This window comes from Dysidea avara, chromosome 11 (assembly GCF_963678975.1).
Source record: "Dysidea avara chromosome 11, odDysAvar1.4, whole genome shotgun sequence".
NCBI classification, from domain to species: domain Eukaryota; kingdom Metazoa; phylum Porifera; class Demospongiae; order Dictyoceratida; family Dysideidae; genus Dysidea; species Dysidea avara.
Window position 1 is genome coordinate 10,500,044 of NC_089282.1, and position 19,364 is coordinate 10,519,407.

The 19,364-nt window shown below is 36.5% G+C and overlaps 2 protein-coding genes across 6 annotated transcripts in view; both read left to right on the plus strand.

Moving 5' to 3' along the window:
- The window catches only part of LOC136237992 (transient receptor potential cation channel subfamily A member 1-like), a 52,908-nt gene extending 39,317 nt beyond the window's left edge, over window positions 1-13,591 (plus strand). For all 5 annotated transcript variants that reach the window (XM_066028288.1, XM_066028289.1, XM_066028290.1 and 2 more), the window contains 2 exons: window positions 12,948-13,142; window positions 13,211-13,591. In XM_066028288.1, the coding sequence (XP_065884360.1) occupies window positions 12,948-13,142; window positions 13,211-13,432 (417 nt within the window). In that variant the 3' untranslated portion in view covers window positions 13,433-13,591. The remainder of the gene's footprint in view (window positions 1-12,947; window positions 13,143-13,210) is intronic.
- Window positions 13,592-18,131: 4,540 nt separating this feature from the next.
- LOC136239520 (uncharacterized) lies at window positions 18,132-18,941 on the plus strand. Its single transcript, XM_066030261.1, has 3 exons — window positions 18,132-18,282; window positions 18,347-18,595; window positions 18,651-18,941. The coding sequence occupies exons 1-3, from the start codon at window positions 18,148-18,150 to the stop codon at window positions 18,801-18,803; spliced, it is 537 nt and encodes a 178-aa protein (XP_065886333.1). The 5' UTR covers window positions 18,132-18,147; the 3' UTR covers window positions 18,804-18,941.
- Window positions 18,942-19,364: the final 423 nt, after the last annotated feature.

Below are 19,364 nucleotides of genomic sequence, written 5' to 3' on the forward strand. Positions count from 1 at the left end.
GCTCAGTCTATCACAAATTCTGCATGGTCAGACTCATTAGGAAATGGGAGGGACCAGAATGGGGCTGATAGCCACTGGGGCACTATAAGGGTACCAAAAGCTTTTGTATTTTGGGCATGTCTAATAACCCTTGGGACTAGGCACACAGGTGGAAACCACCAATTATTCTCCTCATTCCAATTGCAAGTGAACGTGTCTACAGCCTCTGAGCCCGGTGTTCAGAATCTTGAATTAAAACATACCAGTTGGGAGTTATGGGCACTAGCAAATCTGTCAATGGTGTAGGGGCCCCAAGTAGAGTTGAGCCATTCAAAAATATTTGGGTTTAACATGTAATCATCAAAGTCAACTAGGCGACTGTAGTAGTCTGCTAGCTGGTTCTGCTCTCTAGGTACCCATTCAGGTTCCATGCGGATATGGTTTCCCCATGCACATTGAGAAAATAGCCAAGGCTTCCACTTGTAGTGCAGGTTTATTGCTGCCAAGCTGTACAATCCTCACTACATCCTGCTTATTGAGGTGGTTATCGGTAAACCAGTGTACCCTCTCATTTTTCAGCTTGCCCTGAAATGATTCAAGCTCACATCTAATGGCACGTAGCTCATGCCATGTCGAGCTCTGGGAAGCCTATTCACCTGACCACTATGGCAACAAGGTCGCCATGTTCAACTATGTAGCCGCCATAACCCGAGGAACTGGCATCTGAATACACAAATCTAACTGCGGACGGCTTGGGCCATATAGATTGTCCATTGAAGTTGGTTAAGTGGTGAGCCCAAAAATTCTACCTCTAGTAGGGCTTCTCTGGTCAGGTATAACCTTTGACACCAGCCCATCCTGTTGCTCAGGTTTGTGTACAGACTTCTAGTCATCAAGCGTGTAACTGGTCCCAGCTCTAGGGACATGGAAATGATTTTGTCTAAGATTGTCTGGCCGGAACCCTCAGGGCCGCTCTGATGTGGTCCAATGTAGATATTAAAGCCTCAATCTTTTTGGAGGGAACAGAAAATGTGCAAATTTATTTGGAAGCCAAGTCACTCGATAGCCTGGGATGGAACCCAACTACTCTTCTCCACATTAACAATGAACCCAGCATTCTCTAAATCAAGTTTAACCTGGGCACTTGCTACTATAGCTTGTTGCTCTCCTCTCACACTCACAATCCCATCGTCTAGGTATACAATTGCTTTTAGGCTGGCCCTTGCCCTGCCATAATCTAACCATCAATTTTGTTAACAAGTAACAGGCTGTGCATAACCCAAATGGGAGAACTGAAAACACATAGCAGCAGGGCCTGCCGGCCCTTACCTTCCACTGGAGGCCTAAGAATTGGAAATGTTCTGGATGAATATCTACATGGTGGTAACCGGATTTAAGATCAAACTTGAATAGATACTCATTGGTTTCAAACAGCAGCGCAGCAGTACGGAGGTCCTCATGCTTAAATTTGACTACGTGCATGAATTGTTTCAAGTATCTCAGATTAAGCACCAGTCTAATTATTAAGTTTGCCTACTGAGTTGGAAACAACTGAGAGTGGGCTACACACAATCAGCTTATGGTCTACCCTCAAAACACACCTATTATCAAGTAAATCATGTATTGCCTCATCCCAGAGGAGGTTGGACACGCACACGTGAGTGCATACATTTTGTATTAAATGTTTAACCAAGCGTTCACGAAAGTTTTTACAAATACCATTCGAGAGTGCACTTCAAGTTTAGTCTATTCAGCCAGTCAACCCCATTCAACCCCACTACTCCAGACACGTAAAAAATTGCTCTTGAAATCTACGGAGATCACGTGTGTAAATGTTTGCTGGGTGGAATCCATGTGTAATACTATAGGGACGCCTTATGTATGTGTATAAGCACAATAATTGTCGAAGAAAGCAATGTGCATGCTAACAAAGCCTCTCAGGGTATTGAAAAAGAAGAGTGGACGCCGCTACTTTGGCCTCACAGAGAATCAAAAAGAGAATTAGAAAGTCACACACCCGCCTTGCAATAAAAATTTGCTGTTCATCTTAAGAAGCACAAGGTAACGTGGCGTGGATATTGCTAAACACTTCTTTTAACACTTACTCCACGTCACATATTAGAAATATGCAATTAATAGTAATAAATTTCAGAAGCGCTTGTATCGTGTCCAACCTCCTCTGGCCTCATCCACAAACACTCTGTGCAACTCTGTTGAGTTGTGGTTTCTGTGAGAATATGATGGAGGAATGTGCCATGCTCTATACAGTCTAATATAGGAGGAGGGGCCCGTAGCACATCCCTCCAAAAGGGTAAGTGTCGCTTTAGGCGGCCTTGGATATCAGAAACCTGTTGAGGGTAGCCCTGTTCTACTTCCAAGTATTTGGTTAAATTATCATTTGTGCTCAGTTCCTCTTGATTGGTCAAGCCAAAAGGGCAGGTCATCTCCCCATCAACACCTTTACATGACACAATACCACTGTCTTTGGGCCTATCAACACAACCCTCACATGTGACTGGTTCAGCAGCCACTTCATCAACACCTATATCACATGGTGTCAAATCTGTTATCTTAGCATTAGAAACCTCAGCACTATCAAACAGTACAGTAGTACCAAATGATACAGTAGTACCGTTTAAGTAGGGATCCCCTCGAAAGTTTCGCATGCCGCCCAAAATTCCGCCTTTAAAAATCATCCTAGAGACATTTTACACAACGAAAATCACCTTTACGGAATAGTACTAGTCCATATAATACATAATACCAACATTAAATATAACAAAACACTTAGAGGTGGCCGGATATAGAATTTCAAAAAATCGCCAAAACTTGAATTTTAGTCTCACTCATTGCCTCACTCACTGCCTGACCACAACCACAAGGCTAGAGGTCAAACGAGGCAGCACATGGTCACCATTTTACACCACAATAAAAAAATTAAACTCACCAGTGGGATGTGCCTTTTTGGGTTCCAATGAGTGTAGGCTCTCTGCACCTTGTCTTTCCTTTTATCTTCAATCAGGCTGCTTGTCTTCTTCTTCATCCAACGAAACCATATCAAGGCGTTAATTTTCCGTATTAATGCTTTCTTTCAAGAGGTATGTTACAAACCAATTATGGCAACTTTAGACCTGCTCAGAAATTGCCAAAAATGGCAATTTCTGGCAACTAAAACTTTTGAACTGCTCACAAGTTTTGAGCAGCAAAAAGTTGCCACTTCTGGCAACTTTTTAACTGCTCATAATTGTCATATTTGGCAATTTCTGAGCAGGCCAAAAATTGACAAAACTGGAAACTGTTTACAGTTTCCAAAATTTTGGCAACTTCTGTTTTTTGCTTTGAACACCACAAGATGGTGTTCAAAGCTACCGATTCTGGCAATAAGTGTACTACTCCTTTTATAAAGGATGATGAGTAGGATTTAGTTTGCCAAAAATGGCAATTTTTTGATACCCAAAAGTTCCAAAATTGGCAATTTATATAATTGCCACATCTGGCAACAAAAAGCAACAAAAAGTTGCCACTTTTGGCAACTTTTGAGGTGCTCACAATTTCCATCTTGGGCAATTTCTGCAATTGTTATATAATTTTATTGAAGTACATCATACAATACAGTAGGACTGTATATTAGGAATCATAAAAAGGTGCACACACAAAAAAAATAATATGACCAGAAACCAGCTTCACAATCCCTTCATGTCACCTTGGCATTATTGGTTAGGTAGAATCAAACTGAAAAGTGTCTTCAGAGTGACTAAAATCACTTCAAAGTTGATGCTTTAAGAAGATGCTTATTATACCATGTAAATAGCCTATTCACCTACACAGCTAGGTTGCAATTATTATATCTCTTCAGGCAATCAGTTTCAACTGCCCTCCAAATTTGAAGAAAATCAACTAAAGTATGAGCGAGTTATAGAGATTTTCTAAAGTGTGGCGAAAAGAAGAAAAACAAAAAATGAGTGAATTTTTATGCAGGTAAGAAGGTGTCTTTAAGTTTGTGCTGTAGGTGGCAAATTGCCAGTTTTGGCAAATTAGATTACTTTTGAAAGTAAACATACTAGCCTGCCAAAAGTAATACGGCGTTGTGACTGTACTAGATTGCAGCAGCCTGACTGATATTAAAAAGAACAATATATAGTCATCCCTTAAAATAAGTTCCGTATTTACGTGGTTAAATGAATGCCACAGTGTTCACTACCTTAGTTGTTAAATTTTAGTGTTGTTTTGGTTCTAAAGTACTAGAACTAAATACACTTTTAGTACAGCTATTTAATTTTAGTTTTGGTACACTAGAACTAAACTAAATTTATGAATAATTTTGGTTCAAAAACTATAACTAAACTAAAATTCTTTAAACTTCTGGTTCAAAAACTAAAACTAAACCAAAACCTTTTCAACTTTGAGTTCAAGAACTGGAACTAACTAAAAGGTTTCATGTAATCCTATGCCTAAAAGATTATTCCTATTAGCACTTTTCTTTGAAGATGTTGATGCTTGCACATGATACACATACCACAAATGTGTTACCATTGATTCTGCTGATTAAGCATTTTTCTTTCTGCTATTTAAACTCAATTATTTAAAGCATTTGTTTATTTGTATAAAATGGCAAGTGGAGGTGGAAGACCAAAGTCAAGTGGAGTATGGGGCTACTTTAGGTTTGATAAGATCAATGACAAAAGTGTGTGTGATGTAAAAACTAATGGTGGTTCAGTTTGTGGTAAAGAATTTAAAGGCCAGTCTTGATGAACTTGCCTGGGACAACCTTACTGCAACACAGTGGAAGCATTTAGAATTCATTCAACAACTACTTCAGCCATTTGCTCACCACACTAACATCACTTCAGCCGAAAACAGCACAACCATTGCAATGGTTATTCCTGTCCTTAAAGAACTAAACCTGCACTTTGAAGAAATGTGCAAAACCAGTGGAGTAGCTGTAGTATCCAGGAGAATTCTTATCGATTTAAACCGAAGATTTATGTTTGCTACCAATCCTGATATGCCTAATTTTGATCCAGTTTATGTAGCAACCACTTTGGTAAACCCTGCATATCGTAAGATACTGAATGATAAACAGCTAGAAAAGGCAAAAGAGTTCATATTACAACTAATGCATATTAACAGACATGCTGAAGAAACGGAACAATCGTCACCAGGAAGTCAAGAAAATGACAATGAAGAAATTAATTTGCCAATTTCAAATGATGATCAAGATGGACAGCCCCCACCTGCAAAATGCTTTAAACATTTAGATCGAGTCAGTAGACTGCTAGATGAAGAAGACGATGAACAGGACCATCAAGAGAACATATCAACCATAATATCGCTGGAGGAGCAACAATTGAATCGGTACATAGAATCCAGAGTTAGTAAAGATGATAAAAAATCGATCCTTTTGAGTTTTGGCAGAAGAAAAAAAAATGAGTTTCCAGATCTGGCTTTAACTGCTTGCAAAATTCTCGCAACACCTGCATCATCAGCTCCTGTTGAGAGAATTTTTTTCTTCAGGGGGAGAGGTTACCAGAGGTAAAAGAAATCGTTTAACAAACCATAATCTAGAACGAGAGATATTCTTGCGAAAGAACAAAATGTACATTCAAATATAATTTAAATTCTTGCTGTGCAATAGATGTGTGAAAGTGTGCAACTGGGTATATTAATAACCTCTGTATGGCAAGGGTTGAATTTGGTTTCACTGATTCAGATTCAGATTGTAATAAAAACTGAACATACTAGTAGTACACTAACTAAAACTAACTAAAATTGGGTACTGCAACTAATACTAACTAAAATTACAGAAGAGCTGGGTACTAGAACTAATACTAACTAAAACTATAGTTAGCTGAGAGTACTAGAACTAAAACCAACTAAAATTGCAGGTATTTAGGGGTACTAGAACTAAACTAACTAGAACTACAGCTAACTAATAGTACTAAAACTAGAATCAAACTAAAATGATTTAGCAGTACTAAAACAACACTATTAAATTGATGTGGCGATTATTCAAAATCTACTGCTACTCATAAAACATTGTTTAAGTTTTTAAAATTGATTATGGAACCACTCAAGTGCAGCTACTATTGAAGGTGAGGCATCTAACCAACTAAATAAGATATGTATATTTCATCGGTAGCTTGCCAATCACACTCATATTTTAAGCAGTTAAAATCTACGAATAACTGAACAATAATATCTTTATTATATAAAAGTACAACTTGATGGCAATGGCAATCGAGTTGGTAGCTCCAATGGCAATTGTGTGGAAGTGCCAAGTCATGATGAGGAGGAAGCTGAAGAAGAGTGGGAGAGAAGAGAACACATAGAGGCCTGTATATCTCCTATGTCATCAGACAATGAAGAGGAGGTTGATGATGAAGTTGTATAAGAAGAAGAAAACAACAACCGACAATGCAAGGATTTGACACCCTTGGCCAAGCGTAGGTGTAAAAGGGTCATTAAGAAGCAGATGTGATATGGACAATCTTAACTTCAAATCTTCTACATTGTAGAAACTGATTAACTTGCATTTACTACATTAACCCATTTATTACATATTACAATTAAGTGGGATAACACTTAAGCACCATCTAGTCGTTGTTCAAAGCAACACAGAGACAATTCCAATTTTAGAACAGTTTCAGTTTTGGCAACCTTTGTGCAGCTTGAAAAGTGTCTAATAGCTATGATAATTCTGTGTTGTAAAGAACTTTCCAATTTGGTCGCAAAAACTTCCAACTTTGCATTGCATAAAAAGGATATGTTTAGTTCCCAGAAATAGCTAAATTGCCAAAAATGGTAATTTCTGGCAACCAACACTTGGCAACTTTTGAACTGCTCACTAATTTCTCAGCATTAAAAAGTCGCCACATCTGGTAACTTTTGGCAAAGTAAATCCCACAATCAATGAGTTTATCATCCTTTATAAATAAAAATAGAATTACTGCCAGATTTGGTAGCTTTGGAGCACCATTTGTTGTGGTTGCTCAAAGCAAAACAATAGTTGCCAATTTTGGAAACTTTCAGTTTTGGCAACTTTTGAACTGTTTATAATGCCAAAGATGGCAATTATGGGCAACTAGAAACTTGCCAGAATTGGCATCTTTCTTCCACTGCCCAAGCTTTTTGAGCCGTCAAAAGTTGCCGGAAAAGGCTACTTTTGGTTGCCAGAAATTGCCACTTTTGGTAATTTCTGAGCAGTCTATTAGTTTCCAAAATTGGATCTGTGACATACCAGCTTTCAGCAGCATATTTAGACGCCACAGAATTATTTCAGAGCTGGATTTCAGAAGCGCTTCAGTCCCAGCGCTATTATAAGAGGTACACTTGCTAGATATCTGCAACTTCACGATTGGGATCTGGTTTGCGATAGGCTTGCAACCACTCCCACCAAATAAAGATCTAGATAGACTAATAGCGAAAGAGTATGGACCCCACCTCTTAACTATCTAGATATTTACTTAACAGTAAACAAGATCACCTTACTCTTTATTGGTCTAGCTAGCTGCGCACCCCTTGGCTGACTCAAGATATACTCTAATACAACAGTCATGTATGTACAAGTTACATTGTTCTGGTAGACATAGCTATTTTTATAAGAAAAAGAAGCAAGCACTGTAAAATCTGTATATAATAATTATTGTTCTAAAGGAGACAGGTGCCCCTCAGCAGCAGTAAGATGGATGTCTGGAGGTACACAGGGACGCTTGGATCTAGAACTCTATCCCCTTATACACATTACTGAATAGTGCAGCAAGGAGAACCCCAAACTACAGCGAAGCCTGCCCATAACCACAGAATATGGGGAACTCCACTTCTCACTGAGCAAATGGGCAAGATGTTTATAAGTGATAGTATCTGCCTTTCCCATACCTACAGATGTGGAAAATACAAGTGGACTAATACAAGTTACATTGTAGCTAGCTCTGCCACAACAAAAAACTAAACAAACTTGTATTTTTTTAAAAATTGTTAATAAGTAGGGATCTATGCAATAAAAAGTAGTGAAACAAGAGATGAATGATGGTGTTACAGGATAGCTCAGTGGGAAAGTCCCTACTTTGGCACATTAGCTATTATTATTTGTTCAGTGCCAAAGTAGGGACTTCCCACTGAGCTATGCTGTATAACACCATCATTCATCTCTTGTTTCACTACTTTTTATTGCATAGATCCATACTTCATTTTTAAATTAACAATTTAAAAAAAATATATACTAGTTCAATGCAGACTGAGACAGAGACACCTCAGCACTATTCACTACAGGCTGAGAAAAAGGATACGGTTTGTTGACTGTACAAATGGCAGCCAAATGACCATAGACAGCACATCGCCAGCAGAGTCCAGGAGGTTCTGACGTTGGTTTAGTTGGTCTGGGCTGTGACACTCCAGGAGTGGCTGTTGGGGTCTCACTGGTGCTTCCCCCTTGGTCCAGCCACTGGTTCCACCTTGGCCTTTTACTAGAGGAGGGCTGTTTACCACACCGACGCTTGGTTGCTTACCTTTCGGCATCTTTCCTTGCCTCCTTCTCAGCTCTACCAAGGTCTTTTCATCATCAGAATCTAAAGCCAGCGGGTCACTCTGGTAGTACCTAACCATTGCCCACCCAAATTCAGAGCGGTCGGCAATTTTAATCAATTTTTGCCTGGTAGCTAGTGCCTTCAAACCTTCATCCAGCTGGATCTGAGCTCTCTGCAGTGACCCTGCATGGGTCGTCCAGTGTAGTAGAGAGTTGATCCAGCTCTGTCTTGATACTCAAGAATATATCCTGTAACTCAGTGTTAAAGCCATATGTGACCGGATCTTGGAAAACCTACCTTTTGGGCACAAGCAAACTTTTTGGGAAAACTCAATTGAAAATTTCAACATTTTTTTCAATATTAATTTTTTTTGCACATTTGGATAAAGCAACTATTAAACCTTCTTGCTGTGAAGTTTCACACCCATAGCTTCTTTTTCTTAGGAGATATGGATGATTATATCTGACCATGTAGTAATTTCACATGCGTGGGACAACAATTAACTTACAAATTAGGTGATTTGTTCAGGTGCTGGAATGGCTAAAACTTAGTCTTAGACAATAATACATGGCATTTAATTGCATAAATGTACCAAGAATACTTCATTAAACTATCAGAAATGTCTTTTAAAGTATTCTAGATAGTAAAAACGGAATTATTGGTAAACAAAGTGATTTGTCACCATTTGTCACCCTTAATCACTCACAGAACTCAATACATTACCATAAAAGTTAGTTTGTAATGTATAGGAGAGAAAATTGGCCATATCTCAGGAATGCTTAAAGATATTAAGTTGAAATTTTGACACAAGAAAGATAAGCACCCAGTACCTTATTTAAGCTATAAAACAGAAAATTGACCAATGTGCCAAAAAGGTAGGTTTTCCAAGATCAGGTCACATATTGCCATTCATGGCCCTTCTTCTTGAACTGATAGGTTGAGGTGGCCATCTTCCGCAAAATATCCTTTGAGGTCATCTCTTGGGCAGTTGTCACTTCACGCTTCAAATCAGCAATGGACAAAGCTCCATATCGGTCTGTGACTGGCGTATCTCCGCTATCAGCTTATCAAATTTTTCTTGTTCCATTTCAGTGTAGAAACACAGCTCAAAAAGCCAACCTGCTAGTATGTGGTATATACTGAAATAAATGCACACCATACCTCCCTTACATACTCAGCATCATGTGACGCTAATCCTAATTATGTGGGAGCTTATTTTCTGTATGTTCAACTGCCAGAAAATACACTAGTGTAGGCACTTTAAACAATTAAAGGAAAATGTCGATATGGAAAATTTTGATCTTTCAATATTAACTGCATAAAGAAGATGACTACCATGACTAAAAATAAAGGAAGAGCAAGGGACATGAGGATAGACCCCCAAAAGTAGTGTTGTACTGGTTATCGGATTGGCAATTGGTAAAGGTCAATAAATGGGGCTTTGGTATACAATCGAAAATTGGTAATATTAATGCTCAATTAACTGATTATTAATAGCTGACGCATGCATGCAGTTTAGTAGCTGCTATTTTTAGTACAAGGGCATGGCGAACAATGTGTCAAGAAAGAAATCACCCATTTAGAATTACTTTGACTTAAAGGCAGATATGAAGTATGCTTGCTGCAAGTCTTGCAGTAAATCTATCTTACATGGGAGTGGTTCTACGAAAGTTTATAACACCAGTAAACTGGTGAATCGCTTGAAGATCACAGCAAAGCTTACGAGGAATACCAACAGCAATACGCTGAATACCAAGAGAAAGAGAAAACAAAGAAAGAAGAGCAAAGTCCAGTTAAACAGTTATCGTTGTTTGATGTACAAGACAAGGCTAGAACATGGGATATCAGTAATTCCAGGGCGCAACGAGTTCACAGGTGGTGGAAAGAAAATAAACCTAGTTTTCCTCAACTTGCCAAGTTAGCTAGAATATACCTAGCTGCACTATCAAAATCAGTGCCTTCTGAAAGGGTGTTTTCGGTTGCCAGTGACATTTATGATGAAAAGAGAAATCATTTAGATCCAGAGAAGGTAGAGGTTTTATTGTTTATCTGAAACAATTTTCAGCTGTGAATTTTGTGAGTCTTGTTTAACCAATTGATATCAGATCCATCCATTAAATGTATTCTGTAACTTATGTTAATTTCTGCAGTTCTTGTAATAATTAATGATCAATGTACTGTACAAACCAATGTGTTTATACTCTACACAAGTACACAGAAAAACTTGGAATTTTCAACTAGAGTAGGGACCATAGCACATTGATAAAAAGTACTGAAACAAGCTGGAGTAGTGCACAATATTACAGTTACATCACAGTAAAACAATAAGAAGTGTTATATCCCTACTGTGCATTTCTATTATGGTATCTTGAGAACAGTAGGGATATAACACTTCTTATTGTTTTACTGTGATGTAATATGTGTACTACTCCAGCTTGTTTCAGTATTTTTCATCAATGAGCTATGGTCCCTACTCTAGTTGAAAATTCCAAATTTTCCTGTGTTTGTTTGTTAACTTCTTTTATAAATATTATTATAACTGGTGAACCCACGCATACCGCATCTGAAATGGTACTGTGCACCCCATTATCATCTGAAAAGTGAAGTATGCATTATGCTTCGTTGTCAGCTATGTTCAACCCGTTACACAGCATTTCGGATCTAGAACTGTTTGAAAAGCACCTCTGCAATACCTAAATACCAAAAGGAATGGTGCCATGTGCCCCAGTTATATCAATTATCGTCTGAAAAGTGAAGTATCCATTACGCTTTGTTGTCAGCTGTGTTCAACCCGTTACATAGCAGTACGCATTGAGAACTGTTTGAAAAGCACCTCTGCAATCAAAACAGCCACTATGAAAAATACAGACGATTTCTGTTACGAAGGGAAGCCATCACATGCTATTGCCAAATTGACACTTTTCTCTGTCAGCAAAGATGAATGGGACACAAAGGAGGACACTGGTAAGTCCATGAAGAATGCATTGTACATACTGTGGTATGCCAAAAGGTACCTGTCGGGCCGAAGCGATGTCGAACAGTGAAAAAATCAAGCCCGTAGCCGTAGCCGTTATCAAGTTACACTTGTCTGAAGGCATCAGGTGGTCAGTCAGTAGAAAATTCTGTTAAATAATTATTTTTAAAATTCCATAGCAACTTGTTAAAAGCGTTTCGGGTCGATCTGAAAGCTTGTTGTTTGGGCTTAGTTTTACCTAACCAATACTACTTCATCATCGTCAGGAAAAATTGAGGCTGGTTTTTGGGTGATGTTATTTCGTGGGCCACACCTACTCCTTTGTGGTCCCTACTATACTGTACTATTGTACTGTATGATAATTGTATGTGTGAAGCATTTAATAAAATCAGCATCAGTGTGAAATATCGGCTCCAATAATTTGTGAAGCATTGGGTATCGGCAAATTGCTAAAAGTAGACAATCAGTACAATACTACCCAAAAGCCATATACCAGATGAAAGTTAGGTATTGTGACATAAAATTAGGCCTGCCTCAAATATACCAGCATAATAAAAAGCATAATAGGCTGGTGTGCTGGCATATTAGGTGGATATTTCAAGCTTTGGAGCTTAATTCTATGAAAATAGATTGATACTCCCTAATAGAGCAGTCAGTGGAAACTGCAATAGAGCAGTCAGTGGAAACTGTAATAGAGCACTCGTTAGATCGATGCTCTCAAATAGAAGTCACTTTATATTGAAATACTCTAATAGAGCATTCACTGATTAAGGTGTTCCAAGATAATTGTAACAAATGTTACTAACTTAGGAGCACAATGCAAGCATAATAGGAACACTGAAAGAGCATAATGGGTGAAAATTTTGGGAAATTCCTGAAAGCATTTTGGGCAAAATTTTGAGCATATTTAACTCAAGCCTACATAAAATGGTAGGTATTCAATGTGTCATTTAGACTCTATCTTGGTGACTGTGTCAGGCATGCAGGCAGGCAGACCAATATTGAATTTTGTAAATTAAAAAAAAAATTCAATATTCAGTCTTTTAAATGGGTTATAGTGGTAGAAATCCTAAAACTTTTCTGCTTTTCATCATGCAAAGTATTTCTATGGTGACTGTTGGTGTTTTTAAAACTACTTTTAATCTGTGGGAAAGGGGTGCACCATTTTGTTTGTAGATCCCTACTATATACTATGAAAACTGTTGGTTTTAATTGTTGACCTCAGCAAAACCATGCAGTATGAGCAACATGCATACCAATTCACATTCCTTTGTCAAGTGTCGTTATAATATGGGATAGGAAGTTGAGTAGCATGTAAAAACCTGATCTACAATATGTATAACATAGTATAAGTTACAGTGCATCAAACTTAAATGAGTTTTTGAAGATATTATATTAATTGATGGAATAGACTGAAGAAGTATCTTTAACCATGTATAATTCCAACATTACTGCTTCCTTTTTTTGTACAGATCAGAATTATAACTGAACTAGAGACAGCTTTTCCTGTACTACGCAGTATTGGAAAACTTCCAGAGGTCACCATACAACACAACAGGAAGACATGGCTTGACTGGTTGCGTAATTCAACTGAATTTGATCACAGAGTGAATTATTATAATAGGTGGAAAGATAAAATTCATGTTCACCAGTTACTTGAAGAAGATGTGAGTTGTTAGGTTAAGATTTTTTTTATTTAACATGTTGTATTATTATATAAAATTTTGCTTTGCAGAAAGTGAATCCCCAACAGAAAATAATTACAGTGCAAAACAGCCATACTGAACAGCTACATAATTTAGAAACACTGCTAATGCACATTGTGGAGAAACTGAATGTGTCTACTGATGAAAAAGCCATAAGAACGATCAGAGTAAGAGCAGACACATTGTTTGCAACTTCACCAAAACCCAACCAAAGTGATGATAATCCTCCAGACTCTGTATCTGAAATTTAAATATTAACAGACACGTGTGAAATACAATAATTTTACTTGCACTGATTGCACGTGTGATATTTACTGTTCAGCACCGCACTAAAGTGACAGACTTTTTGTAGAAATTTTGTTATGCAGTTATGTGTGCCTATAAACAACAGGTGTTCTCATTAAGCCCAAGTCTCAAGGCTGTAGTATAGCTGTTGTACACAAAAGAACTGATTTACGAATAACTTATTCTGTAATTGTGAACAGTTTACAATTACCAGTAACAGAGTGGTAAATCCACTGATTGGATCATTTCAGTACAGAATGATCTGTACCAAGTGTAGCAATCCTTCAAATTGCATGGTTTGTAAGGACGCAATGATGATTATTGAAGACAGAATTATAAATGCATGTGTTATTTGAATTTTGATAATAGCACACACATTTTTTAGGACTTCTAGTAGAACACACATAGAATTTCCATTGGTAGATCTATGAAATTATGAACGCTTGATAGAATTTTCATTTGTAAGTGAAGTGAACAGCCAAGATAGCATAGCAGTGGCTCAGTGGTTAACTAGTGGATGTTTAGTGTAAAGGTCCCTGCTTCCCTACAAAGATTTCGTAATTTGTGTGTTACCCTGCAGTGACTGCTCTATTAGAATATCTCATGTCTATAATTCAGTAGTTGTAACTCCATTGTTTTTTTTTTCAAACCATCATAGTCACTACTACAATGATCAGGCTATGTACACACCAAATTTAAAGTTATTCCCACATAATGGTTTACCCTGTAGATGTGACAACAAAAGTTTGATCTTTTTTATACAGATAAACATTCACAACACCATGTATATATATATATCAGATTTGTAGCAAACTTAATACATGAATTCACAACTTTGTATATATGCTCTTTATTTGTGCTAAAGTTCAAGGCAATTACTCATTAATTTAATGCAAAAATGGTGTGCTTTGGAGAAGGGGCCATGGAGCTATGTATACATGAAAAATTTGTTTTCTTCCTGTCAGTCAGTATACACATCGTATGATGTGCCACGTATAGACATGACACTATACCATGTGTCTTGATATACAGCACCAACTTTTCTCATCATGAAACATTGTGTACACATGGCTTGCTGCTATAAACAAAGATGACATTCTTGTTTATTATAATTTTGAGAGAATTCTGTTTGTACTATGATGTTTTATGCCAAGAGGTTTTAAGTGGATAGGTTCAAATAACTTAGTACTATTTAATCATGCAAGTTAGTTGCTAGGTTTCAACATGTACATTACTGGAAATGACTGTTGTTTAATGAACATTACCGTAGGGGAGAGTGTGACCATTAATTCTGGACAGTGTCCTAGGATGTTGCATGCAGTTGTCAAAAGTGTTCTGAAAATGATATAATGGTATACTGATCCTATGTGATTTTCTGTGCATACATAGAATATTACTCTGAAGTAGGATTTTAATACAGGTCCTAAACATTATTATGGAGAAAGTCTTCATATGCATGTTATACACACCTGTTTTCCTTTCAGGCTGTGTGACTTAATTTTCTCAGAGTTTGTCCCATGAACTTCTGCTGCATCAATGTCTTATAGATGTACATACTCTCCATGCATTTATCTTTTATATAAAGCAGAAGCTGGATGTTATTTTTAAAAAGATACAAAGGCATGGTTTGTGGAATTCATCAAAGTAAGGCTTTATTGAGATGTGCCATATTGCTGACAACTGTATATTTGTTAAATGGAAACCTTCTTAGTGCAGAATTTCAGACAATTGTTGTGGTAACTTTCAGTTCAGATGGTTTATTCATAACAACTCAATCTCCTAGATAATTTGCTATTTATAGTAACACAACTTTATGCACACATCATATAATTGAAGAGGTACTGCCTAAAGGTTCATCCTTCAGTAACCAATATACCCAACTTCGTTACACAAGTGGTTTCCAAAGCACATTTGATGCTGACTTATATACACTATAACAGTAGTAATAACTACAATAGCCATCACTACACCATTACTTTCCAACATATTTCAGATAACAACTCTACCTAAATCACTTCAGAAGTCGGTGACTAGCTACATCCAAATTTTACATAAATAACATTATCACAAATAGTTACTTACAATCTGTTGACCATAGATACATACTGAACATGTTGTAGTACATAGCTCATATTCCTGAGAAAGAACATATCATTTACTGGGAACATACCTAAATTACTTGTGCCATTCAATTGTAACAGAAACCACTTAGTTTCAGCAAACAATGGTGTGGCTTCTACAAATACTATGTATAGCTGATATAACCTGAACCCATGTGTGTTGTTTACTCATAGCTGTTTACATGAACTATAAACACACACATATCTACAAATGGAATGCGACTGTGTGAAGTAACACCTTATCATAATAATTTGAAACACAATTAATGCATGCACACCCAAAATTGTTTACATTAATTTGCAGTGACAAATCTTTTGGCCCTTGAAAATATTTCAATTTTCTCAACAACTTGGTATGCATAATATTATATAGCTCACATGTAAGAAGGTAATCAGGTAAATCACCATAACAAGTATATATATATACACACCAATCAAAAATAATGTAATGATCTATTAACTGCATTGCAGGTGTGTATTGGTACACATTGATTCCGTCACATATTACTGAACTATCTTCACCCATTAAACTTGTACAAATCCATGACAGACTCAACAGTTAGCTAAAGTATTGTTAGTCCTGCATGTTTGGCAGAAGATGTCATCTGTGCTGGCTGATTGGTATTCATGTACATATATAGCTACAAAACAGTATAATGTTTTGATATTCGTGATCTGATCAGTTAATGTACGCATCTTCATATATTCTTAGTGATTATTACACTATGGGATAGTGTCAACAATGAGTTGCCTAGGATAATAAAAAACAAGGAAATAAAGCCTTACTGAAGGCATTCTAGGTATGTAGTTTTGTCAGAATCAAGGAAGTGAAATAGGTAGATCAAATTACAGGTTAAAGTTCACTGATCATTTCTTTGTACCTCTCCATGATGCATTAGTAACTCACAGTGTGTTGTACTAGTAAAAAGCTAATTAACTGAAATGTCAGGAGGAAAATTTCAGACTCCGTGAAATAACAGATAGTAATATGAGAGTGCTATTAAAGAATTTTATACATTCAATAAAATTAATTGCACAAACTTTTAAAGAGACCATTTTCTAGTACATAATAATTTTACACCTGAGGTATATTCAGTAAGCTATTGATTCAATAACTTGTATGCTTATTAGTCACTATATCATTAATAAGCTATGTATATAGCAGGGAGACAGAAACTTGAATTGATACTAAAACTTGAATGTAGAAAAAAACCCACTTTTATAGCTTCATTTCCTTGGAAAGAAACCCTGTTATAAAGTAGCACTACACACAAGGAAATGATTTGCAGTCATCAATCAATCATATATTGTATAATATGATTTTTGTAATATTTTGTCAGACACTTCAAACACTATATAAACAAACTAGTGAAGGTCACTACTAATTTCTGCCACAATACTCACTATTTTTGTGTAGTGACGTTCACTACTTTTGTAGTGACCCTCACTACTCCTTTGTAGTGACCTTCACTACATAGTAGTGAATGTCACTACGCTAAAATAGTGAGTATTGTGGTAGACATTATTCTTATTCTTTCTTATTCTTATCCTCTTTACCAGTTAGTAGTGACCTTCACTAGTTTGTTTTTACTGTGTGTTATCTGATAGTAAACACTATACTGTACTGTACTTCTGTATGCATGCTTGAGTAGCATCACCAATGATGTGTGTGTATTCATCTCTACAGGGTGTACACTGAGAAAACCTCATTTGGTAAAAGTAGCTCATTAGGTGGGTTGAAACTTCTACCTGTATTTAAGATCTACTGTATGTCAGTTGAAATAACAGTATGGTATACCTTTATAATTTAAGTTAAACGTTCACCACTCAAACAATGTCATGTTGCATGTATTTGATAACCACACTGTTGTTGGTCAACATGGAGGATTAGTGCAATAGAAATCATTAGATGTAGTACTGGTGATTAACAAGTGCTTGGTTACATGTGATTGTGCATACTTAAATATTGACCTCATTCAACATGTTTGTGTGAAGAAAATTCCTACGTGGGCTACACATATGTACATGGATAACATGCAGTGAATGTCTACTCATAGGTACAATCAAAATGTTTAGAAATCCAGAAGACTCTTAACTGCATGGTACATTGTACAATAGCTTGATACCTCTTATTAGTACACCACATACATGTTTTCTTTTGCAATATTATACTATATTACAAACTTCTCACACACGACTATCCTGATGGTACATGGGGAGTTGTACACATGTAACTTGCAGTCATTAAGTATTTTTGAAATATTAAGAAGTGCAGTCACTAGTAACAAACACGCCACACACAAAGGGATATTATATAATCACATATTGTTTAGTCTGTAGTACACTGGTAAAAGTGCATGTGACAGACTGTTAAATGTTATCACAGAGCAACTAAATATACTTACATGGAAATAGTTGGGTAGAGATCATAAAATTGCATAATAAACTGAGCAGATCATTTCCACATCATCACCTAATGGACAAGTTAATGGGTATAAAAGAGCCTGGGATGTGTCACTAACTTATCCATAGCTTGCAATAAAAAACCAGTTCTTACGGAGATGACTCAACTAACTTTATTCCTTAGCGTATTGGTATGTGTACTAGTGAGTGGCAGTTCACTACCAAGTTGTACTGAAGTTGTAGAACAATTTGATACTTTATTGAAGAAAATTGACAAAGCAATTGACAGAAATGTAAGTAGCAATACAAATGTTATTGACCTAATGTGATAATTATCATATGCGCTGTTACCATTAGGCAGACGTTGGAAAAATAAATATAGCCGTCACTAATCTTTCGACTAAAACTAGCAGCAACTGGATGAGCACTTTTAATCATATGTCAAAAGCTTGTCAATATTATACGGAGATAATGGCTTTCAAGCATCAGTTGCAATATCTTATGATCTTCAACAATACAGCAATACCACCTGATTATGTTGATAAAGTCACATTGTTTATGATTCATCTACAGACTGCAGCAAACGATCTGCAAATTTATAGCAGGGTATGTTAATAGCAATCGGTATCAAACTTGTACTGAAAACATCTTTTTTTTGTAGATCACTACCAATCAGCTCTGTATACAGTTTTCTGCAACACAATATGAATCTATTTACGGTTCGCTGGAACATAATCCTAATTACCCGCTGGATTCTCTGAAAAGGCATGCTAGTTTAAAGTGGAAGAATACTATTAACTGCACAAAAAATTAAATTTTTATTTATGTTTTATATATTCATTTTTAATGAACCTTTATTTTATCACTGTATAGCAATGAGAAAGAATATTGGTAAATCGGACAGTTGAACATTTTGACAAAATGACTCAATATTGTAGGAGAGAATACACTGAATGCAAAATTTTGAGAAAAAACAATCTTTTTGACAAATTGCAATGCAAAATTTTAGCCCGCTCAACTTTTGCACTATATGGTATTTGCTTATACTATACAACTTTTAAAAATGAAGATAAGCATACAGACAAATCAAAATGAACCAATTACAATAGCTAAGGGTATAGACTTAAATACCTTAGAGTCTTTGGCTAAGTAATGTGAATTGCTCCAGTGAAAATATACTGTTTCACTTTGTGTACCACCAGCGCTTGTGTACGATACAACACTAAAGCCATATTCTGTGGCTGGACTGAATACCTGTATAAGATTGTATATAGCTAGAAGAATGAAAAATGATATGAGGTCTTGGATGATGACAGTGGTTGCAGGTTAAAAGATGGCAATTCTTGTTTTTTTTGAATAATTATGCTGCAAACTA

Coding starts and splice junctions, on each gene's coding strand:
- LOC136239520 (XM_066030261.1), top strand. CDS start 18,148: ATGACTCAACTAACTTTATTCCTTAGCGTATTGGTATGTGTACTAGTG. Junction 18,283..18,346: donor ACAAAGCAATTGACAGAAAT/GTAAGTAGCAAT, acceptor TGTTACCATTAG/GCAGACGTTGGAAAAATAAA. Junction 18,596..18,650: donor ATCTGCAAATTTATAGCAGG/GTATGTTAATAG, acceptor TTTTTTTTGTAG/ATCACTACCAATCAGCTCTG.